At 48.7% G+C, this 25,891-nt stretch overlaps 1 protein-coding gene across 4 annotated transcripts in view; it reads left to right on the forward strand.

The window, feature by feature from the left end:
• Positions 1-545: 545 nt before the first annotated feature.
• The window catches only part of slc24a1 (solute carrier family 24 member 1), a 108,131-nt gene continuing 82,785 nt past the window's right edge, over positions 546-25,891 (forward strand). For all 4 annotated transcript variants that reach the window (XM_038813426.1, XM_038813428.1, XM_038813427.1 and 1 more), the window contains exons 1-2: positions 546-691; positions 1,402-2,857. In XM_038813426.1, the coding sequence (XP_038669354.1) occupies positions 1,643-2,857 (1,215 nt within the window). In that variant the 5' untranslated portion in view covers positions 546-691; positions 1,402-1,642. The remainder of the gene's footprint in view (positions 692-1,401; positions 2,858-25,891) is intronic.

Raw genomic sequence — 25,891 nt, forward strand, 5'->3', positions numbered from 1 at the left:
TGTGAAACAATGTGAACATTTCTTTATTAGAGCTAAGATTAGAGTTTGGTTGGTGTGAAAGCTGCTTTAATCTCTGCAGCTTTATTCTGCTTGTTGGCAACGTCCTTCACACTGACCCGGAGCACTGACACGAAAGGGAGACGAGGAAAACCAGCATCCTCCTCTCAGCCCCTCACCAGCCCCCATCTCAGCCCCTCACCAACCCCCATCTCAGCCCCTCACCAACCCCCATCTCAGCCCCTCACCAACCCCCATCTCAGCCCCTCACCAACCCCCATCTCAGCCCCTCACCAGCCCCCATCTCAGCCCCTCACCAGCCCCCATCTCAGCCCCTCACCAGCCCCCATCTCAGCCCCTCACCAGCCCCCATCTCAGCCCCTCACCAGCCCCCATTACAGCCCCTCACCAGCCCCCCATCTCAGCCCCTCACCAGCCCCCATCTCAGCCCCTCACCAGCCCCCATCTCAGCCCCTCACCCCCCCATTACAGCCCCTCACCGCCCCCCATCTCAGCCCCTCACCCCCCCCATTACAGCCCCTCACCGCCCCCCATCTCAGCCCCTCACCCCCCCCCATTACAGCCCCTCACCGACCCTCATCTCAGCCCCTCACCAGCCCCCATCTCAGCCCCTCACCATCCTCCACAGGAGCAGAAGAAAACCCGTCACTCCCACTCCAGGAGCAGGTCCCAGGTAAGAGCGATCAGCGGGAAAACCTAGAAACCTTTAGAAGGTTAATTCCAGGTTTAGCGATGTGATCATTTATTAAACATTTGTAATAACTTGGGGCTTTGAAAATCTAACTCAATATCTCAACGTTTTAATGACATCTGGTGGAGGGTTTAATTTGCTCCATTATTCGTGGCCAAGGTAAATTAATTCTGTTTCCAATTCAGGATGTGTTTCTTTCTGTAGAAACAGGGTGAGGAAGCTGAGGAATTCAGCCCTTTGTTGTATGAGGGACCCTCAGGGGGTGGGTTGCTGCATCATTAGGGGTCAGATATTGGGGTATTGGAGGCGAGAGGGAGCTCACTGGGCCGATCTGATTAACGTTTTTCACTTCATTGATCGATTGATGACCGATTGTCACATGTACCGAAGTACAGTGAAAAGTATTTTTCTGCGACCGAGGGAACGTACACAGTACGTACAGAATAGACAAAAAGAATAATCGACAGAGAACATTGACAAATACTCAATGTCTTTAATCTTCTTAAAAAGAGAGGCTGATGTCGCTGATTGTTAAGTGGGTATTAGGGTAACTCTCACTGATGCAGGGGGACAGGTCGAGTGACCGATATCACTTTATACTCAGGACCATTTGTATTTATCTCAATATTTCCTGTGTTTTTTTCTCTGGTCTTATTATGGTTTCCTGGTTGTTTTTACTTTTCCCTCCACAGGTTAGAGAGGAGACCAACTGGCCATGGGGGAAATGTGCCTGTGACCCAGAATCGCCCCACTGGAAAGAACACTTTCATCAATTTGAAAATAAACACCAAAGAAACAAATTACCCCCAAAAGGAAAAACGCGAAAAAAACCATTCATAGAAAGAAACTTTGATGGGCGAGGTTTAACTGTTTCATCTTCAACAACACTATACTTCTATTCAAAGGCAATCGCATCCTTTCCCGCACACAGACATGTATCTGAGACGGAAGAGAAAGTTATCCCGGAACCGGGTTCTCTTCCTGATTTCAGGGCTGCTCATTTGCTCCGTTTATCAAATCTTCACCGGAAATTTCCAACACTCTACATCGCGAAGAGCAACAAGTGGGATTGGTTCGAGTCAGGAATCCCTCTCCATCCAAGGCAGGAAGCTGCTGCAAGCGGAAAGGGACATCAGAATGCAGACCAGCACCCCCCCAACCGGGACCCCCCCACCTGGGACCCCCCCAACTGGGGTGCCCATAACCAGGACCCCTGCAGTCAAGACCCATACAACCTGGACCCCCACAATCTGGAGCCCCACAACCGGAGTCCCCATATCCAGGACCCCCACAATCGGGGCCCCCAGGACCCCCACAATCGGGGCCCCCAGGACCCCCACAATCGGGACCCCCAGGACGCCCACAGCCAGGACCCCCACAATGCCCCCGAACACCATCAGCAGCTCCAACAAAAGCAGCAGTGGGGCGATAACAGGGACACCTCGGTTAAGGGGCTGCATTCGAGTGGGAAATGAGATTATCCCGGCTCCCACAACAGTGCCCCCAGTGCTGGGAGGCAGTAGCACCGAGATGGAGGCCCTGGAACCTCCGCTGGGCCACTCGAAGGGTGAATACCCTGTTGACCTGTTCTCAGTGGAGGAGCGCAGGCAGGGCTGGGTGGTGCTCCATGCTATGGGGATGATCTACATGTTCATCGCATTGGCCCTGGTGTGCGATGAATTCTTTGTTCCATCTTTAGGGGAGATCATTGAGACTTTTGACATTTCGGACGATGTGGCGGGAGCCACGTTCATGGCGGCTGGGGGTTCTGCCCCTGAACTCTTCACCTCGCTGATTGGAGTCTTCATTTCCCACAGTAACGTGGGCATTGGCACTATTGTGGGATCTGCTGTGTTCAACATCCTGTTTGTGATCGGAATGTGCGCGGTCTTCTCCAGGGAAATGTTGCACCTGACCTGGTGGCCCCTGTTCAGGGATGTCTCCTTCTACATCCTGGACCTGATCATGTTGATCATATTCTTCCTGGACAATATGATCGAGTGGTGGGAGAGTGTCCTCTTGCTCTCTGGCTACATCACCTACGTCTGCTTCATGAAATTTAACAGACAAATTGAGCGGTGGTTCAAGGGGAACATCATAGCCAATAACAATGTGGTTAAAGTCATGTCGATGATCAATCCAGTCAAGGTCAGTCAGTGTGTATTTCCCCCTTTCAATCCCCTTCCAGCTTCTCATCTTCATTTTCAGATTAAAATGAAGGTGTCACTGGTTGAACTCCGGGTAAAATCGCAATTTCAGTTCAATAAGAATACATTTCACCCATAGCAACCTGCCTTTCCCACATTTAATTATGTATCCCGCGTCAACTTATCAAAACAAATCCCATCAAATCTTATCCAAAATAAAAAGGTGAGTAAGGACATTAAAGAGAGAGAGAGAGTGAGTGTGTGTGTATGTGTGTGTGTGTAAGGGTGTATGAGAGAGTGTGTGTGAGAGTATTTGAGAGAGTGTGTGTGTAAGGGTGTTTGAGAGAGTGTGTGTGAGAGTATTTGAGAGTGTGTGTGTATGTAAGGGTGTTTGAGAGAGTGTGTGTGAGAGTATTTGAGAGTGTGTGTGTATGTAAGGGTGTTTGAGAGTGTGTGTGTGTAAGGGTGTTTGAGAGAGTGTGTGAGAGTATTTGAGAGTGTGTGTATATGTAAGGGTGTTTGAGAGTGTGCGTGAGAGTATTTGAGAGTGTGTGTGTGTGTGTAAGGGTGTTTGAGAGAGTGTGTGTGCGAGTATTTGAGAGAGTGTGTGTGAGAGTATTTGAGAGAGTGCGTGTGAGAGTATTTGAGAGTGTGTGTAAGGGTGTTTGAGAGTGTGTGTGAGAGTATTTGAGAGTGTGTGTGTGTGTGTAAGGGTGTTTGAGAGTGTGTGTGAGAGTATTTGAGAGTGTGTGTGTGTGTGTAAGGGTGTTTGAGAGAGTGTGTGTGAGAGTATTTGAGTGTGCATGTGTATGTAAGGGTGTTTGAGAGAGTGTGTGTGAGAGTATTTGAGAGAGTACGTGTGAGAGTATTTGAGAGTGTGTGTGTAAGGGTGTTTGAGAGTGTGTGTGAGAGTATTTGAGAGTGTGTGTGTGTGTGTAAGGGTGTTTGAGAGTGTGTGTGAGAGTATTTGAGAGTGTGTGTGTGTGTAAGGGTGTTTGAGAGAGTGTGTGTGAGAGTATTTGAGTGTGCGTGTGTATGTAAGGGTGTTTGAGAGAGTGTGTGTGAGAGTATTTGAGAGTGTGTGTGTAAGGGTGTTTGAGAGCGAGTGTGTGTGTGTAAGGGTGTTTGAGAGAGTGTGTGTGAGAGCATTTGAGAGTGCGTGTGTAAAGGTGTTTGAGAGAGTGTGTGTGAGAGTATTTGAGAGTGTCTGTGTAAAGGTGTGTGTGAGAGTATTTGAGAGTGTGTGTGTGTAAGGGTGTATGAGAGAGTGTGTGAGAGTATTTGAGAGTGTCTGTGTAAAGGTGTTTGAGAGAGTGTGTGTGAGAGTATTTGAGAGTGTCTGTGTAAAGGTGTTTGAGAGAGTGTGTGTGAGAGTATTTGAGTGTGCGTGTGTATGTAAGGGTGTTTGAGAGAGTGTGTGAGAGAGTATTTGAGTGTGTGTGTATGAGGGGATATTATTGAAACTGACAGGTTACTGCGAGGCCTGGATAGAGTGGACATTGAGAGGATGTTTCCACTTGTGGGAAAAGCTAGAACCAGAGGTCACAATCTCAGACTAAAGGACAGTAGTGGGAAGTTGTGCGTGGAGTCCGAGGAGATAGGAGAGGTGCTAAATGAATATCTTTCGCCAGTATTCACACAGGAAAAAGACAATGTTGTCGAGGAGAATACTGAGATACAGGCTACTAGACTAGACCAGTTTGAGGGTCATAAGGAGGAGGTGTTAGCAATTCTGGAAAGTGTGAAAATAGATATGTCCCCTGGGCTGGATGGGATTTATCCTAGGATTCTCTGGGAAGCTAGGGAGGAGATTGCACAGCCTTTGGCTTTGATCTTTAAGTCATCTTTGTCTACAGGAATAGTGCCAGAAGACGGGGAGTAGAGACAACCCCGGTAACTATAGACCAGTGAGCCTTACTTCTGTTGTGGGAAAAGTCTTGGAAAGGATTATAAGAGATAGGATTTATAATCATCTAGAAAGGAATAATTTGATTAGAGATAGTCAACACGATTTTGTGAAGGGTAGGTCGTGCCTCACAAACCTTATTGAGTTCTTTGAGAAGGTGACCAAACAGGTGGATGAGGGTAAAGCAGTTGATGTGGTGTATATGGATTTCAGTAAAGCGTTTGATAAGGTTCCCCACGGTAGGCTATTGCAGAAAATACGGAGGCATGGGATTGAAGGTGATTTAGTGGTTTGGATCAGAAAGTGGCTAGATGTAAGAAGACAGAGGGTGGTGGTTGATGGGAAATGTTCAGCCTGGAGTTCAGTTACTAGTGGGGTACCACAAGGATCTGTTTTGGGGCCACTGCTGTTTGTTATTTTTCTAAATGACCTGGAGGAGGGCGTAGAAGGATGGGTGAGTAAATTTGCAGATGACACTAAAGTTGGTGGAGTTGTGGACATTGCGGAAGGATGTTGCAGGTTACAGAGGGACATAGTTAACCTGCAGAGCTGGGCTGAGAGGTGGCAAATGGAGTTTAATGTAGAAAAGTGTGAGGTGATTCATTTTGGAAGGAGTAACAGGAAGACAGAGTACTGGGCTAATGGTAGTGTGGATGAGCAGAGAGATCTCGGTGTCCATGTACATAGATCCCTGAAAGTTGCCACCCAGGTTGAGAGGGTCGTCGTTAAGTAGGTCTATGGTGTGTTAGCTTTTACTGGTAGAGGGATTGAGTTTCGGAGCCATGAGGTCATGTTGCAGCTGTACAAAACTCTGGTGCGGCCGCATTTGGAGTATTGCGTGCAGTTCTGGTCGCCGCATTATAGGAAGGATGTGGAAGCATTGGAAAGGGTGCAGAGGAGATTTATCAGGATGTTGCCTGGTATGGAGGGAAGATATTATGAGGAAAGGCTGAGGGACTTGAGGCTGTTTTTGTTGGAGAGCAGGTTAAGAGGGGACTTAATAGAGGCATACAAGATGATCAGAGGATTAGATAGGGTGGACAGTGAGAGCCTTTTTCCTCGGATGGTGATGTCCAGCACGAGGGGACATAGCTTTAAATTGAGGGGAGATAGATATAGGACAGATGTCAGAGGTAGGTTCTTTACTCAGAGAGTAGTAAGGGTGTGGAATGCCCTGCCTGCAACAGTAGTGGACTCGCCAACACTAAACGCATTCAAATGGTCATTGGATAGGCATATGGATGATAAGGGAATAGTGTAGAGGGGCTTTAGAGGGGTTTCACAGGTCGGCACAACATCGTGGGCCGAAGGGCCTGTACTGCACTGTAATATTCTAATTCTAAAGGGATGATCCTTTAAAACAGAGATGAGGAGGAATTTCTTCAGCCAGAGGGTGGTGAATCTGTGGAACTCTTTGCCGCAGAAGGCTGTGGAGGCCAAATCACTGAGTGTCTTTAAGACAGAGATAGATAGGTTCTTGATTAATAAGGGGATCAGGGGTTATGGGGAGAAGGCAGGAGAATGGGGATGAGAAAAATATCAGCCATGATTGAATGGCAAAGCAGACTCGATGGGCCGAGTGGCCTAATTCTGCTCCTATGTCTTATGGCTTTTTGGTCTTATTTGAGGGTGTGTGTGTATGTAAGGGTGTTTGAGAGAATGTGTGAGGATTTGAGAGAGTGTGTGTGAGGGTTGTAATGATGTGGATAATACAAGTGTAGTAAAGAGTTAACAACAGAAACTATGTGTAACTCAACACCAGATGGCGTTGCTGAGTTATTGTATGGAAGGCAGCATCTCTGGGAACTCCGGGAGAAGAAGGTGATGAGAAGCTGATGGGAAAGCAGAAGAAAATTTCATTGTAGAAACATCACACAAGGTTGAGTTACAGTGCAGTTTAATAGAGAGAATATTGATTACTGTACTACGGATTCAATGTCATTAGTTTATAATGTTACTTAGTAAATTGTGCGAACCTAATCAAGTTTAGTATTGTAAAATAAATTTGTTTTGATTTAAACTTTTTATTTTTATATTCTTTGTAAACACTACATATCTGCCTATCTTGGAGAACAAGGCATGGAATATAACAAGGGTGTTTGAAAGTGTGTGTGAGAGGGTGTTTGTAAGTGTGTGTGTGAGAGGGTCTTTGAGAGTCTGTGTGTGAGGGTATTTGAGAGTGTGTGTGTGAGGGTGTTTGAGAGTTTGTGTGTGAGGGTGTTTGTAAGTGTGTGTGTGAGAGGGTCTTTGAGAGTCTGTGTGTGAGGGTATTTGAGAGTGTGTGTGTGAGGGTGTTTGAGAGTTTGTGTGTGAGGGTGTTTGTAAGTGTGTGTGTGAGAGGGTCTTTGAGAGTCTGTGTGTGAGGGTATTTGAGAGTGTGTGTGAGAGGGTGTTTGAGAGTCTGTGTGTGAGGGTGTTTGAAAGTGTGTGTGTGAGGGTGTTTGAGAGTCTGTGTGTGAGGGTGTTTGTAAGTGTGTGTGTGAGAGGGTGTTTGAGAGTCTGTGTGTAAGGATGTTTGTGTGTGTGCGTAAGGGTATCTGTCTGTGTAAGGGTGTTTGTTTGTATATGTGTGAGTGTAAGGGTGTGTGTGTGTTTGAGGGTGTTTGTGTTTGAGGGGGTGTATGTGTTTGAGGATGTGTGAGTATGCATTTGAGGGTGTATGTATTTGAGGGTGTGTGTGTATGTGTTTGAGAATGTGTGTGTATGTGTTTGAGAATGTGTGTGTATGTATTTGAGAATGTGTGTGTATGTGTTTGAGGGTGTGTGTGTTTGTTTTTGAGGGGTGTGTGTATGTATTTGAGGGTGTGTGTGTGTGTGAGGGTGTGTGTGTGTATGAGGGTGTGTGTGTGTGTGAGGGTGTGTGTGCATGAGGGTGTGTGCGTGAGGGTCCGTGTGTGTGAGAGGGTGTGTGTGCATGAGGGTGTGTGCATGAGGGTGTGTGCGTGAGGGTGCGTGTGTGTGTGTGGGTGTGTGTGTGTGAGGGTGTGTGTGAGGGTGTGTGTGAGGGTGTCTGTGAGGGTGTGTGTGTGTGAGGGTGTGTGTGAGGGTGCGTGTGTGTGTGTGTGAGGGTGTGTGTGTGTGTGTGTGCGAGGGTGTGAGGGTGTGTGTGAGGGTGTGAGGGTGTGTGTGTGTGAGGGTGTGAGGGTGTGTGTGAGGGTGTGAGGGTGTGTGTGAGGGTGTGTGTGAGGGTGTGTGTGAGGGTGTGTGTGAGGGTGTGTGTGAGGGTGTGTGTGTGAGGGTGTGTGTGTGAGGGTGTGTGTGTGAGGGTGTGTGTGTGCATGTGAGGGTGTGTGTGAGGGCGTGTGTGTGTGTGTGTGAGGACGTGTGTGTGAGGGTGTGTGTGTGAGGGTGTGGGTGTGTGTGTAAGGGTATGTGTGAGGGTGTGTGTGAGGGTGTGTGTGAGGGTGTGTGTGTGTGAGGGTGTGTGTGAGGGTGTGTGTGAGGGTGTGTGTGAGGGTGTGTGTGAGGGTGTGTGTGAGTGAGAGAAACTTAGCAACTGACCTTATAGGCAGTTGATGGCCTCACTGGTACCAAATGATTAAATAAATCTCTGTGACCGATGGGGAGCCTGTTTACTGTCGCTTTGTTGTGTGGAATGTCTGATGCTCAAGTTATCCAGTAATTGTCATGTGTTTGCTTTGGAAGAGCTGATGTTTTTGTTCCTTCGCTCTCGTCGCTGTAATTGAGGGAGCTGCAGCTGTAACTTTGTGCTGTAGATACAGTAGGAGTGATGGAGGCGGGTATTCACTGTAGATACAGCAGGAGTGATGGAAGCAGGTATTGACTGTAGATACAGCAGGAGTGATGGAGGAGAGTATTGACTGTAGATACAGCAGGAGTGATGGAAGCGGGTATTGACTGTAGATACAGCAGGAGTGATGGAGGAGAGTATTGATTGTAGATACAGCAGGAGTGATGGAGGAGGGTATTGACTGTAGATACAGCAGGAGTGATGGGGGCGGGTATTGACTGTAGATACAGCAGGAGTGATGGATGCGGGTATTCACTGTAGATACAGCAGGAGTGATGGAGGAGAGTATTGACTGTAGATACAGCAGGAGTGATGGAGGAGAGTATTGACTGTAGATACAGCAGGAGTGATGGAAGCGGGTATTGACTGTAGATACAGCAGGAGTGATGGAGGAGAGTATTGATTGTAGATACAGCAGGAGTGATGGATGCGGGTATTCACTGTAGATACAGCAGGAGTGATGGGGGCGGGTATTCACTGTAGATACAGCAGGAGTGATGGAGGAGAGTATTGACTGTAGATACAGCAGGAGTGATGGATGCGGGTATTCACTGTAGATACAGCAGGAGTGATGGAGGCGGGTATTCACTGTAGATACAGCAGGAGTGATGGAGGCGGGTATTGACTGTAGATACAGCAGGAGTGATGGAGGACGGTATTCACTGTAGATACAGCAGGAGTGATGGAGGAGGGTATTCACTGTAGATACAGCAGGAGTGATGGAGGTGGGTATTGACTGTAGATACAGCAGGAGTGATGGAGGAGGGTATTCACTGTAGATACAGCAAGAGTGATGGAGGAGAGTATTGACTGTAGATATAGCAGGAGTGATGGAGGCGGGTATTCACTGTAGATACAGCAGGAGTGATGGAGGCGGGTATTCACTGTAGATACAGCAGGAGTGATGGAGGCTGGTATTCACTGTAGATACAGCAGGAGTGATGGAGGCGAGTATTCACTGTAGATACAGCAGGAGTGATGGAGGAGAGTATTGACTGTAGATACAGCAGGAGTGATGGAGGCGGGTATTCACTGTAGATACCGCAGGAGTGATGGAGGCAGGTATTCACTGTAGATACAGCAGGAGTGATGGAGGCGGGTATTGACTGTATCTACAGCAGGAGTGATGGAGGCGGGTATTCACTGTAGATACAGCAGGAGTGATGGAGGCGGGTATTCACTGTAGATACAGCAGGAGTGATGGAGGCTGGTATTCACTGTAGATACAGCAGGAGTGATGGAGGCGGGTATTCACTGTAGATACAGCAGGAGTGATGGAGGAGGGTATTCACTGTAGATACAGCAGGAGTGATGGAGGAGATTATTGACTGTAGATACAGCAGGAGTGATGAATGCGGGTATTGACTGTAGATACAGCAGGAGTGATGGAGGCTGGTATTCACTGTAGATACAGCAGGAGTGATGGAGGCGGGTATTGACTGTAGATACAATAGGAGTGATGGATGCGGGTATTGACTGTAGATACAGCAGGAGTGATGGAGGCTGGTATTCACTGTAGATACAGCAGGAGTGATGGAGGCTGGTATTCACTGTAGATACAGCAGGAGTGATGGAGGAGAGTATTGACTGTAGATACAGCAGGAGGGATGGAGGAGGGTATTCACTGTAGATACAGCAGGAGGGATGGAGGCGGGTATTGACTGTAGATACAGCAGGAGTGATGGAGGCGGGTATTCACTGTAGATACAGCAGGAGTGATGGATGCGGGTATTGACTGTAGATACAGCAGGAGTGATGGAGGCTGGTATTGACTGTAGATACAGCAGGAGTGATGGAGGCGGGTATTCACTGTACCTACAGCAGGAGTGATGGAGGCGGGTATTCACTGTAGATACAGCAGGAGTGATGGAGGAGGGTATTCACTGTAGATGCAGCAGGAGTGATGGAGGCGAGTATTGACTGTAGATACAATAGGAGTGATGGAGGCGGGTATTGACTGTAGATACAGCAGGAGTGATGGAGGCTGGTATTAGAACATAGAACATAGAACAGTACAGCACAGAACAGGCCCTTCAGCCCTCAATGTTGTGCCGAACAATGATCACCCTACTCAAACCCACATATCCACCCTATACCCGTAACCCAACAACCCCCCCCCCCACCTTTACTTTTTAGGACACTACGGGCAATTTAGCATAGCCAATCCACCTAACCCGCACATCTTTGGACTGTGGGAGGAAACCGGAGCACCCGGAGGAAACCCACGCACACACACGGGGAGGACGTGCAGACTCCGCACAGACAGTGACCCAGCCGGGAAGCGAACCTGGGACCCTGGAGCTGTGAAGCATTTATGCTAACCACCATGCTACCGTGTTGCAGGAGTGATGGAGGCGGGTATTGACTGTAGATACAGCAGGAGTGATGGAGGCTGGTATTCACTGTAGATACAGCAGGAGTGATGGAGGAGGGTATTCACTGTATCTACAGCAGGAGTGATGGAGGAGAGTATTGACTGTAGATACAGCAGGAGTGATGGATGCGGGTATTGACTGTAGATACAGCAGGAGTGATGGAGGCTGGTATTCACTGTAGATACAGCAGGAGTGATGGAGGCGGGTATTGACTGTAGATACAATAGGAGTGATGGATGCGGGTATTGACTGTAGATACAGCAGGAGTGATGGAGGCTGGTATTCACTGTAGATACAGCAGGAGTGATGGAGGAGAGTATTGACTGTAGATACAGCTGGAGTGATGGAGGGGGGTATTCACTGTAGATACAGCAGGAGTGATGGAGGCGGGTATTCACTGTAGATACAGCAGGAGTGATGGAGGCGGGTATTGACTGTAGATACGGCAGGAGTGATGGAGGCGGGTATTGACTGTAGATACAATAAGAGTGATGGAGGAGGGTATTCACTGTAGATACAGCAGGAGTGATGGAGGACGGTATTCACTGTAGATACAGCAGGAGTGATGGTTGCGGGTATTGACTGTAGATACAGCAGGAGTGATGGAGGCTGGTATTGACTGTAGATACAGCAGGAGTGATGGAGGGGGGTATTCACTGTAGATACAGCAGGAGTGATGGAGGCGGGTATTCACTGTAGATACAGCAGGAGTGATGGAGGCGGGTATTCACTGTAGATACAGCAGGAGTGATGGAGGCGGGTATTGACTGTAGATACAGCAGGAGTGATGGAGGCTGGTATTCACTGTAGATACAGCAGGAGTGATGGATGCGGGTATTGACTGTAGATACAGCAGGAGTGATGGAGGCGGGTATTCACTGTAGATACAGCAGGAGTGATGGATGCGGGTATTGACTGTAGATACAGCAGGAGTGATGGATGCGGGTATTGACTGTAGATACAGCAGGAGTGATGGAGGCTGGTATTGACTGTAGATACAGCAGGAGTGATGGAGGCGGGTATTCACTGTAGATGCAGCAGGAGTGATGGAGGCGAGTATTGACTGTAGATACAATAGGAGTGATGGAGGCGGGTATTGACTGTAGATACAGTAGGAGTGGTGGAGGCTGGTATTGACTGTAGATACAGCAGGATTGATGGAGGAGGGTATTCACTGTAGATACAGCAGGAGTGATGGAGGCGGGTATTCACTGCAGATACAGCAGGAGTGCTGGAGGAGGGTATTCACTGTAGATACAGCAGGAGTGATGGAGGACGGTATTCACTGTAGATACAATAGGAGTGATGGAGGCAGGTATTCACTGTAGATACAGCAGGAGTGATGGATGCGGGTATTCACTGTAGATACAGTAGGAGTGATGGAAGCGGGTATTCACTGTAGATACAGCAGGAGTGATGGAAGCGGGTATTCACTGTAGATACAGCAGGAGTGATGGAAGCGGGTATTGACTGTAGATACAGTAGGAGTGATGGAAGCGGGTATTCACTGTAGATACAGTAGGAGTGATGGAAGCGGGTATTCACTTTAGATACAGTAGGAGTGATGGAAGCGGGTATTCACTGTAGATACAGCAGGAGTGATGGAAGCGGGTATTCACTGTAGATACAGCAGGAGTGATGGGGGCGGGTATTCACTGTAGATACAGCAGGAGTGATGGAGGCTGGTATTCACTGTATCTACAGCAGGAGTGATGGAGGCAGGTATTGACTGTAGATACAGCAGGAGTGATGGAGGAGGGTATTCACTGTAGATACAGCAGGAGTGATGGAGGAGAGTATTGACTGTAGATATAGCAGGAGTGATGGAGGCGGGTATTCACTGTAGATACAGCAGGAGTGATGGAGGCGGGTATTCACTGTAGATACAGCAGGAGTGATGGAGGCTGGTATTCACTGTAGATACAGCAGGAGTGATGGAGGCGAGTATTCACTGTAGATACAGCAGGAGTGATGGAGGAGAGTATTGACTGTAGATACAGCAGGAGTGATGGAGGCGGGTATTCACTGTAGATACAGCAGGAGTGATGGAGGCAGGTATTGACTGTAGATACAGCAGGAGTGATGGAGGCGGGTATTGACTGTATCTACAGCAGGAGTGATGGAGGCGGGTATTCACTGTAGATACAGCAGGAGTGATGGAGGCGGGTATTCACTGTAGATACAGCAGGAGTGATGGAGGCTGGTATTCACTGTAGATACAGCAGGAGTGATGGAGGCGGGTATTCACTGTAGATACAGCAGGAGTGATGGAGGGGGGTATTCACTGTAGATACAGCAGGAGTGATGGAGGCGGGTATTCACTGTAGATACAGCAGGAGTGATGGAGGAGGGTATTCACTGTAGATACAGCAGGAGTGATGGAGGAGATTATTGACTGTAGATACAGCAGGAGTGATGAATGCGGGTATTGACTGTAGATACAGCAGGAGTGATGGAGGCTGGTATTCACTGTAGATACAGCAGGAGTGATGGAGGCGGGTATTGACTGTAGATACAATAGGAGTGATGGATGCGGGTATTGACTGTAGATACAGCAGGAGTGATGGAGGCTGGTATTCACTGTAGATACAGCAGGAGTGATGGAGGCTGGTATTCACTGTAGATACAGCAGGAGTGATGGAGGAGAGTATTGACTGTAGATACAGCAGGAGGGATGGAGGAGGGTATTCACTGTAGATACAGCAGGAGTGATGGAGGCGGGTATTGACTGTAGATACAGCAGGAGTGATGGAAGCGGGTATTCACTGTAGATACAGCAGGAGTGATGGATGCGGGTATTGACTGTAGATACAGCAGGAGTGATGGAGGCTGGTATTGACTGTAGATACAGCTGGAGTGATGGAGGCGGGTATTCACTGTACCTACAGCAGGAGTGATGGAGGCGGGTATTCACTGTAGATACAGCAGGAGTGATGGAGGAGCGTATTCACTGTAGATGCAGCAGGAGTGATGGAGGCGAGTATTGACTGTAGATACAATAGGAGTGATGGAGGCGGGTATTGACTGTAGATACAGCAGGAGTGATGGAGGCTGGTATTAGAACATAGAACATAGAACAGTACAGCACAGAACAGGCCCTTCGGCCCTCAATGTTGTGCCGAACAATGATCACCCTACTCAAACCCACATATCCACCCTATACCCGTAACCCAACAACCCCCCCCCCCCCTTTACTTTTTAGGACACTACGGGCAATTTAGCATAGCCAATCCACCTAACCCGCACATCTTTGGACTGTGGGAGGAAACCGGAGCACCCGGAGGAAACCCACGCACACACACGGGGAGGACGTGCAGACTCCACACAGACAGTGACCCAGCCGGGAAGCGAACCTGGGACCCTGGAGCTGTGAAGCATTTATGCTAACCACCATGCTACCGTGTTGCAGGAGTGATGGAGGCGGGTATTGACTGTAGATACAGCAGGAGTGATGGAGGCTGGTATTCACTGTAGATACAGCAGGAGTGATGGAGGAGGGTATTCACTGTATCTACAGCAGGAGTGATGGAGGAGAGTATTGACTGTAGATACAGCAGGAGTGATGGATGCGGGTATTGACTGTAGATACAGCAGGAGTGATGGAGGCTGGTATTCACTGTAGATACAGCAGGAGTGATGGAGGCGGGTATTGACTGTAGATACAATAGGAGTGATGGATGCGGGTATTGACTGTAGATACAGCAGGAGTGATGGAGGCTGGTATTCACTGTAGATACAGCAGGAGTGATGGAGGAGAGTATTGACTGTAGATACAGCAGGAGTGATGGAGGGGGGTATTCACTGTAGATACAGCAGGAGTGATGGAGGCGGGTATTCACTGTAGATACAGCAGGAGTGATGGAGGCGGGTATTGACTGTAGATACGGCAGGAGTGATGGAGGCGGGTATTGACTGTAGATACAATAAGAGTGATGGAGGAGGGTATTCACTGTAGATACAGCAGGAGTGATGGAGGACGGTATTCACTGTAGATACAGCAGGAGTGATGGTTGCGGGTATTGACTGTAGATACAGCAGGAGTGATGGAGGCGGGTATTGACTGTATCTACAGCAGGAGTGATGGAGGCGGGTATTCACTGTAGATACAGCAGGAGTGATGGAGGCTGGTATTCACTGTAGATACAGCAGGAGTGATGGAGGCGGGTATTGACTGTAGATACAGCAGGAGTGATGGAGGCGGGTATTCACTGTAGATACAGCAGGAGTGATGGATGCGGGTATTGACTGTAGATACAGCAGGAGTGATGGATGCGGGTATTGACTGTAGATACAGCAGGAGTGATGGAGGCTGGTATTGACTGTAGATACAGCAGGAGTGATGGGGGCGGGTATTCACTGTAGATGCAGCAGGAGTGATGGAGGCTGGTATTGACTGTAGATACAATAGGAGTGATGGAGGCGGGTATTGACTGTAGATACAGCAGGAGTGATGGAGGCGGGTATTGACTGTAGATACAATAGGAGTGATGGAGGCGGGTATTGACTGTAGATACAGCAGGAGTGATGGAGGCGGGTATTGACTGTAGATACAGCAGGAGTGCTGGAGGAGGGTATTCACTGTAGATACAGCAGGAGTGATGGAGCACGGTATTCACTGTAGATACAATAGGAGTGATGGAGGCGGGTATTCACTGTAGATACAGCAGGAGTGCTGGAGGAGGGTATTCACTGTAGATACAGCAGGAGTGATGGAGGACGGTATTCACTGTAGATACAATAGGAGTGATGGAGGCAGGTATTCACTGTAGATACAGCAGGAGTGATGGATGCGGGTATTCACTGTAGATACAGCAGGAGTGATGGAAGCGGGTATTCACTGTAGATACAGCAGGAGTGATGGAGGGGGGTATTCACTGTAGATACAGTAGGAGTGATGGAGGCGGGTATTCACTGTAGATACAGCAGGAGTGATGAAAGCGGGTATTCACTGTAGATACAGCAGGAGTGATGGAAGCGGGTATTCACTGTAGATACAGCAGGAGTGATGGAGGAGAGTATTGACTGTAGATACAGTAGGAGTGATGGAAGCGGGTATTCACTGTAGATACAGTAGGAGTGATGGAAGCGGGTATTCACTGTAGATACAGTAGGAGTGATGGAAGCGGGTATTCACTGTAGATACAGCAGGAGTGATGGAAGCGGGTATTCACTGTAGATACAGTAGGAGTGATGGAAGCGGGTATTGACTGTAGATACAGCAGGAGTGATGGAAGCGGGTATTCACTGTAGATACAGCAGGAGTGATGGAAGCGGGTATTCACTGTAGATACAGCAGGAGTGATGGGGGCGGGTATTCACTGTAGATGCAGCAGGAGTGATGGAGGCTGGTATTCACTGTAGATACAGTAGGAGTGATGGGGCGTGTATTCACTGTAGATACAGCAGGAGTGATGGAGGCAGGTATTCACTGTAGATACAGTAGGAGTGATGGGGGCGGGTATTCACTGTAGATACAGCAGGAGTGATGGAGGCAGGTATTCACTGTAGATACAGTAGGAGTGATGGAAGCGGGTATTCACTAAGTCCAGTGGTGTCCAGTCTTGTGACCATTTCTGGATCAAGGTTGTGATGCGATTCAGACGCAAGTGGTCTGGAGGAACCAAACTGACCAGTAGTGAACAGATTGATGCAGAAGGTACTGAACCCCAATTCCCTCCATTACCTCGTGAGCTGGACCAATGAAATCAAAGAGGCAGAGTGAGTTTAAACCAAATTCAATCCACCTTTTAGCAAAATTTTAGTTGAATAACGGCCTAGAGCTAGTTGGTAACTGTTATCTGGCTTTTTGATTTCACATTATTGGCAGCCAATTGGATGTGTAGATACAGCAGGAGTGATGGTTAACTGCACTGTAGATCTTTTCAGTGAAACCTTTGTTCAGTTTGAAAGGGTTGGAAAGTTAAACAGTGGAGTTAGACAGTGTGTTAAACAGTGCAGCTAGACAGTGCAGTTAGACAGCGTGTTAAACAGTGTAGTTAGACAGTGCAGTTAGACAGCGTGTTAAACAGTGCAGCTAGACAGTGCAGTTAGACGGTGCGTTAAACAGTGCAGCTAGACAGTGCTGTTAGAGTGTGTTAAACAGTGCAGTTAGACAGTGTGTTAAACAGTGCAGTTAGACAGTGTGTTAAACAGTGCAGCTAGACCGTGCAGTTAGACGGTGCGTTAAACAGTGTAGCTAGACAGTGCTGTTAGTGTGTTAAACAGTGCAGTTAGACAGTGTGTTAAACAGTGCAGTTATACAGTGTGTTAGACAGTGCAGTTAGTCAGTGGAGTTAGACAGTGTGTTAAACAGTGTGTTAAACAGTGCAGTTAGACAGTGCAGTTAGACAGTGTGTTAAACAGTGCAGTTAGACAGTGTGTTAAACAGTGCAGCTAGACCGTGCAGTTAGACGGTGCGTTAAACAGTGCAGTTAGACAGTGCAGTTAAACAGTGTGTTAAACAGTGCGTTCGACAGTGTGTTAGACAGTGGAGTTAGACAGTGTGTTAAACAGTGCGTTCGACAGTGTGTTAGACAGTGCAGTTAGACAGTGGAGTTAGACAGTGTGTTAAACAGTGTGTTAGACAGTGCAGTTAGACAGTGGAGTTAGACAGTGTGTTAGACAGTGCAGTTAGACAGTGTGTTAAACAGTGTGTTAAACAGTGCAGTTAGCCAGTGTGATGGACAGTGTAGCTAGACAGTGTGTTAAACAGTGCAGTTAGACAGTGTGTGAAATAGTGCAGTTAGACAGTGCAGTTAGCCAGTGTGATGGACAGTGTAGCTAGACAGTGTTAAACATTGCAGTTAGACAGTGCGTTTGACAGTGTGTTAGACAGTGCAGATGGACAGTGCAGTTAGACAGTGTCATAATATCCACTCATGTATATAATGTGATGCAGGCAGACAGTGATTGACACATGGGATGACCAGTAAGCATAAAACACGGAACAGCCAATCACCAGACAGGACACTACCACTATAAATCCAGAGGGCACTAGGTTTCCCGCTCTCTCTGGACCCAGCTACTGAGACAGTCAGAGTCCACGAGCTAGCAAGTGCAAACACCACGCGGTAGCTGGTAAGTCTGGTCAGGCTACTACAAGGTCACCGGTCAGATCAGTACAGTGTCGACCCACAGCTGAATATGTATAACAGTTCTATAGTTGAATAAAACAGTGTTGGACCTTCTCCAGTGTTAGACGTCTGTTTCTAACTTCCCTGCATCGAGTGCAGTCCACATCGAACCAACCTGCCTAACACATCATGGTACCAGAGTGTTACTGATCTTGACGGACCTACCTCGAGTGAATCAGCATTGACCAGCAAGCGGCCATCCAGCGAAATGGAAAACATCCAGCCTCCTCCGCAACTCCGCATCTCCAGCAACCTCGGCACCAACTGGAAAATCTTCAAGCAAAACTTCCTCTTGTACATCGAGGCCTCCGACCTCGAGGCAGCATCGGATTCCAGGAAGATCGCGCTATTTCTCTCCCCCGCGGGGGATCACGCCATCCACATCTACAACTCCCTTAGGTTTGCCAATGGCGAAGACAAAACAAAATTCAAAACAGTCCTGCTGAAGTTCTGCAGCCACTGTGACATTGAGGTGAATGAGAGCTTTGAACGGTACATTTTCCAGCAGAGGCTTCAGGATAAGGATGAACCTTTTCACTCCTTCCTGACCCATCTCCGCATCCTCGCGCAGTCATGTGATTACGGCTCGGCGGCTGATTCCATGATCCGGGATCAGATCGTTTTCGGGGTCCACTCCGACTCCCTGCGGCAGCAGCTCCTTAAAATCAAACAGTTGACCCTCTCTGTCGCTATTTAGACGTGTGTTGTCCATGAGCATGCCAAGAATCGTTACTCCCATATCAGGGCGGCAGAAACTGCAAAGCTGGCCTCCCACGAGGCGGAAAGGGTGTAGGCCATCACACAGATGCAGGGCCTGAGCATCGAGGAGAGTGGCCGTTTTGCGCGCTTTTCCCAAATCCCTGTGCATGCGCGCCACGACGGAGTGGACGACGAGACCGACAACCCGACTGCGCAGGTGCGTACGTCGACCGACCGCACATTCATGACGTGTCCGAATTGTGGCTCCGCCCACTTAAAGCGGCAATGTCCGGCAAAAGGACGCCGGTGTCTGCAGTGTGGCAAGCTTGGCCACTACGCAGCCCTTTGCAGATCTGCTCCACCGCTCAGCAGCCAGCGATCCCAGCTGCAGCGCAGAAGTGTCCGCTCAATATAGCAAGGCATGCCAGATTCCGATCCCGACAGCCCAATGGACCCTGATGCTGACTGGCTCAAGTCTCCATATCGGGTGGGCATCATAACCACACATGAGCTGGCCTCCACCACACCTGTGCAATGCCTCTCAATCCTCAGTGTGGATCCAGATGACGAGTGGTGTGCGTCTGCAAACTTCATCTCACAATCCGACCTCGACACCATCCAGGCCCGACCAAACATTCTTCCACCGGCCTGCCAGCTCCTTGACTACAATGGCAATGCCATAGCTGCCAGTGGCTCGTGTCAACGAGGGGTATCCAACAAGGCGATCAAGGCAACATTACGGTTTGAAATCATCAGGCCTGACAGGCTCGGTGCTCGGGCCTGCAAGCTCCTGAACCTGGTTTAGCAAGTCCACACCATGTCATCGTCACCGGCGACGGCCTCGCCAATTGGAAATTTACAAGCCGACATAGACGACATTATCACGCAGTACCACGGCGTATTCGATGGAATGGGCACGCTCCCGTAACAGATATAAAATCCTGCTCAAGCCGAACGCCACCCCTGTAATTCATGCCCCACGCCGGGTGCCGACACCCCTCAAGGATCGTCTGAAAAAGCAACTACAGGATCTCCAAGACCGGGGCATCATCTCGAAGGTCACAGAGCCAACAGACTGGGTCAGCTCCATGGTCTGCGTAAAGAAGCCGTCAGGGGAGCTCTGCATTTGCATTGATCCTAGAGATCTAAACTGCAACATCATGCGGGAGCATTACCCGATCCCGAAACGTGAAGAGCTGACCAGTGAGATGGCTCATGCCAAATTCTTCACTAAGCTGGACGCCTCCCGAGGCTTTTGGCAAATACAGCAGGACGTGTCCAGTCGCAAGCTTTGCACGTTCAACACCCCGTTCGGTCACTACTGCTACAACCGCATGCCTTTCGGCATCATATCTGCCTCCGAAGTGTTTCACCGCATCATGGAGCAGATGATGGAGGGCATCGAGGGGGTGCGAGTATACGTGGGCGACGTGATTATCTGGTCCACAACGCCCCAGGAACACATCGCTCGCCTCAAGCAGGTCTTCCAGCAAATTCATGAACATGGTCTCCAGCTCAACAGGGCCAAGTGCTCATTTGGTCAACTGGATATTAAGTTTCTAGGTGACCACATCTCGCAGCAGGGCGTGCGGCCAGACGCCGGCAAGGTCTTGGCGATCAACGCCATGAAGACCCCGGAGGACAAGAAGGCAGTCCTCCCCTTTCTCAGGATGGTCAACTTTCTCGGGAAGTTCATTCCCAATATGGCATCCCACACCACGGCCCTCCGCCATCTCGTCAAGAAGTCAACGGAATTCCAGTGGCTGCCCATGCATGAAGCGGAATGGCGTGAGCTGAAGGCAAAGCTCACCACAGCCCCAGTTCTAGCGTTCCTCAACCCAACCAAGGAAACCAAGATATCAACTGATGCAAGCCAGGACGGCATTGGGGCGGTGCTCCTCCAGCGAGATAACTCCTCGCCTTGGGCTCCAGTGGCATACGCCTCCAGGGCCATGACGCCCACTGAGCAATGGTATGCCCAGATCGAAAAGGAGTGTCTGGGTCTCCTGACAGGAATAGTCAGGTTTCATGACTACGTTTACGGCCTGCCGAAATTCACGGTGGAAATGGACCACAGGCCTCTAGTCCACATAATCCAGAAGGATTTAAATGACATGACACATCGGTTACAGCGAATTCTTCTTCGACTCCGCAGCTACGACTTCGAACTTGTCTACATGCCAGGCAAAGAGCTGATCATTGCAGATGTCCTATCCCAGTCCATCACCACACCGTGTGAACAAGGTGACTTCATCTGTCACATAGAAGCGCAAGTGCAGTTGTGTGCCACCAACCTCCCAGCCTCTGATGAACGGGTGGTCCAAATTCGGGAGGAAACGGCCAAGGATCCTCTACTGCAGCGTGTGATGCAGCACCTTACCAATGGCTGGCAGAAGGGACAATGTCCCCAATTCTTTAACGTGAAAGACGAGCTGACGGTTGTGGAGGGAATCCGTCTGAAACTCGGCAGGATCGTTATTCCTCAGAGCATGCAGGCTACGGTGCTGGGTCAACTCCATGAGGGTCACCTTGGAGTCGGGAAATGCCGACGCAGAGCTCGGGAGGCAGTCTATTGGCCGGGCATTAACCAGGACATTGCCAACACGTCCTCAACTGCCCCACCTGTCAGAAATTTCAACCGGCTCAACCCAAGGAAACACTGCAACAACACGAGATCGTGACCTCTCCATGGTCCAAAGTAGATGGTAGACCTTTTCCACGCCAAGGGGCGTGACTACGTTCTCCTGGTCGCCTACTTCTCCAGTTATCTAGAAGTGGTGAAACTGTCCGACCTCACGTCGAAGGCAGTCATCAAAGCCTGCAAAGAAACGTTCGCCAGGCATGGGATACCGCTCATGGTAATGAGCGACAATGGTCCATGCTTTTACAGCCAGGAATGGTCTGATTTTGCAGTCCTACAACTTCCGTCATGTGACCTCCAATCCCCACTACCCACAATCAAACGGGAAGGCCGAGAAAGGGGTTCATATTGTCAAGCGGTTGCTGTGCAAAGCTGCAGACTCAGGCTCCGACTTCAACCTGGCAATGCTGGCATACAGGGCAACCCCACTGTCCACTGGGTTGTCTCCAGCGCAGATACTCATGAATCGCACTCTGAGGACCACAGTTCCAGCCATCCATGTTCCAGACTTTGACCACCTCATGGTTCTACAAAAAATGCAGCAGTCCCGGACCCAACAAAAGGCCACATATGATGCTCATGCCACGGATCTACCCGAGCTGGCTCCAGCCGATCATGTTCCCGTCCAGTTGCCTGAGGGTGGCTGGTCAGCCACAGCTGTTGTTGTCAAACAAGTTGCCCCAAGGTCTTTCCTTGTCCGCATGGCTGATGGCTTCCTGCTATGGCGCAACAGACGGGCATTGCGAAGAATTCCACGCCCACCACCTGACCGCAGTGCTCCGCCGGCCATCATACTTCCTCCGGACGTACCCTGCCACGAGGCCACCGATCCTGCCAGCAATCCTGCCAGCCCACGCGACCACATTGATGGCAGCGATCCCACCTATCCACGTGCAGGCGGCTCCTGATCCACCTCTGCGGCAATCGACAAGAATTCGTCGGCCGCCACAAAGACTGAATCTGTAGACTGAACTTTTGTAAATTTTGTGACTGAATTCATCGATTTAACCTTTGTAAATATTACTTTGTTTGCCATGTATCTGCACTATCGACACCTTCCCATGTATATACGTTTGTTCAAGCACCGTTTGTATATAGTCAGGCATATAGATATATGTATACATGCCTCAGTATTTATTTAACGAAAAAAAAGGGGGGAGATGTCATAATATCCACTCATGTATATAATGAGATGCAGGCAGACAGTGATTGACACATAGGATGACCAGTAAGCATACAACACAGCAGCCAATCACCAGGCAGAACACTACCACTAGAAAGCCAGAGGGCACTAGGTTTCCCGCTCTCTCTGGACCCAGCCACTGAGACAGTCAGAGTCCATGAGCTAGCCAGTGCAAACACCATGCGGTAGCTGGTAAGTCTGGTCAGGCTACTACAAGGTCACCAGTCAGTTCAGTATAGTGTCGACCCACAGCTGAATATGTATAGCAGTTCTATAGTTGAATAAAACAGTGTTGGACCTTCTCCAGTGTTAGACGTCTGTTTCTAACTTCCCTGCATTGTGTGCAGTCCATATTGAACCAAGCTGCCTAACACATCAGGCAGTGTGTTAGACAGTGCAGTTAGACAGTGTGTTAAACAGTGCAGTTAGACAGTGTGTTAAACAGTGCAGTTAAACAGTGCAGTTTGGCAGTGTGTTAAACTGTGTGTTAGACAATGCAGTTTGGCAGTGCAGTTAGGCAGTGCAGTTTGGCAGTGTGTTAAACTGTGTGTTAGACAGTGCAGTTTGACAGTGCAGTTAGACAGTGTGTTAAACAGTGCAGTTAGACAGTGTAGTTAGACAGTGCAGTTTGACAGTGCAGTTAGACAGTGTGTTAAACAGTGCAGTTAGACAGTGTAGTTAGACAGTGCAGTTTGACAGTGCAGTTAGACAGTGTGTTAAACAGTGTGTTAGACAGTGCAGTTAGACAGTGCAGTTTGACAGTGCAGTTAGACAGTGCAGTTTGGCAGTGTGTTAAACTGTGTGTTAGACAGTGCAGTTTGACAGTGCAGTTAGACAGTGTGTTAAACAGTGCAGTTAGACAGTGTAGTTAGACAGTGCAGTTTGACAGTGCAGTTAGACAGTGTGTTAAACAGTGTGTTAGACAGTGCAGTTAGACAGTGCAGTTTGGCAGTGTGTTAAACTGTGTGTTAGACAGTGCAGTTTGGCAGTGCAGTTAGACAGTGTGTTAAACAGTGTTGGACCTTCTCCAGTGTTAGACGTCTGTTTCTAACTTCCCTGCATTGTGTGCAGTCCATATTGAACCAAGCTGCCTAACACATCAGGCAGTGTGTTAGACAGTGCAGTTAGACAGTGTGTTAAACAGTGCAGTTAGACAATGTGTTAAACAGTGCAGTTAAACAGTGCAGTTTGGCAGTGTGTTAAACTGTGTGTTAGACAATGCAGTTTGGCAGTGCAGTTTGACAGTGCAGTTTGGCAGTGTGTTAAACAGTGTGTTAGACAGTGCAGTTAGACAGTCTGTTAAACTGTGTGTTAGACAGTGCAGTTTGGCAGTGCAGTTAAACAGTGTGTTAGACAGTGCAGTTAGGCAGTGCAGTTTGGCAGTGTGTTAAACTGTGTGTTAGACAATGCAGTTTGGCAGTGCAGAATTAGATTTTATCAATGACTTAACCAAGACGGAAATCCCAGTTCATGGATCAGGTCCTCAAAGTGCTGGTCTAGAAAATTGCTGGAGAGCTGGATCTCAGAGATGATGATGGTGCCAATCATGTGGACAATTCATTGACAGACGGACGCCCCAGGGTCCTAATCAGGAGGGTCTGCAAGAAGCTGTTACAAAGGGTGAGGAACACGTATTTATATAATATATAGATATTAAATACATATCCAGGTTATTCTATAGCGGAGCAAAGGCCACATGCGGATGAGGAAAGTTGTTTTTTTTGCAAAGAAGCAGCTGTAACGGCCCAGAGAAAGATTATCACAAAGATAGAAGGTCAGGTGAATGGGACAGGTACAAGCCACCAGGTAGGGATTCACTCCAGTTCTGACTGAACTCATCCTCTTACTCCACCCGCCTTATACAAGAGGCAAAACATGGAAAGTCATTGTCAAAATAGCTTTTCCAAACTTGCAAAGGCAATCAAGCTCCATAATGGCCCACTACGCCCTGATTTGCTGCACAAATGTTACCCCCTCCTCATGAACGCTTTCCAAAAACGCTCTTAAAACTTTCTTCTGAACTATAATTGAATTTACAGTGCAGAAGGAGGCCATTCGGCCCATCAGGTCTGCACTGGCCCTTGTAAAGAGCACCTTACTTAAGCCCACACCTCCACCCTATCCCCGTAACCCAATAACGCCACTTAACCTTTTTGACACTCAGGGGCAATATAGAATGGCCAATCCACTTAACCTCACATAGGGGGGGGGGGGAGTGCAGACTCCACACAGAGATTCACCCGAGGCCGGAATTGACCCCAGATCCTGGAGCTGTGAGGCAGCAGTGCTAACCACTGTGCCGCCGTGCCGCCCAGCGAAGTCAGTTCTCAGCGCCCAGAATCTCCAGAATCCTCTTTCACAGTTTGATCACCTCCTAGAAAAATACAACTTCTGACCAATTTAAAAGGAGGCTGCTAGTCTTCCCCAGATCCATCACCGTTACCAATTAAACTGCCTGTTGTTAATGTGTGTAATCATTTAAAACGTAGAAACATAGAGAACAGAGAAAAAACAGGAGCAGGAAGAGGCCATTCGGCCCCTCAATCTCGCTCCGCCATTCGTTATGATCGTGGCTGATCATCCAACTCAATAGCCTAATCCTGTTTTCCCCCAATATCCTTTGATCCGCTTCACCCCAAGTGTGATATCTAACTGCTTCCTGAAACTATGCAATGTTTTGGACTCAACTACTTCCTGTGGTTACAAATTGCACAGGCCGACCAATCTCTGGGTGAAGAAGTGTCTCCTCATCTCTGTCCTAAATGGTCTACCCCGTAACCTCAGACTGTGACCTCTGGTTCTGACCCAATCTCTCTTCGAACGCGAGTCCTGCCCTCCCTGGAATCAGTCTGGTAAACCTTCGCTGCTCTCCCTCTCGAGCTAGAACATCCTTCCTCAGATAAGGAGACCAAAACTGCCCACATATACTCCAGGTGTGGCCTCACCAAGGCCCTGTACAATTGCAGCAACACATCCCTGCTCCTGTACTCGAAACCTGTCGCAATGAAGGCCAACAAACCATTAGCCTCCTTCAGTGACTGGCGTACGAGGACACCCAGGTCTCATTGTACATTCCCCTCTCCTAATGTATGGCCATCCAGATAATAATCTGCCGCCTTGTTTTTGCTACCAACGTGGATAACCTCACATTTATCCACATTATACTGTGTCTGCCATTCATTTTCCCACTCACTCAACTTGTCTCAATCACACTGAAGTATCTCTGCATCCTCCTCACAGCTCACCCTCTCACACAACTTGATGTCATCTGAAAATTTGGAGAGATGACATTTTGTTCCCTCAACTAAATCATTAATATAAATTGTGAATAGCTGGGGTCCTAGCAC

This window comes from Scyliorhinus canicula, chromosome 12 (assembly GCF_902713615.1).
Source record: "Scyliorhinus canicula chromosome 12, sScyCan1.1, whole genome shotgun sequence".
Lineage (NCBI taxonomy): Eukaryota > Metazoa > Chordata > Chondrichthyes > Carcharhiniformes > Scyliorhinidae > Scyliorhinus > Scyliorhinus canicula.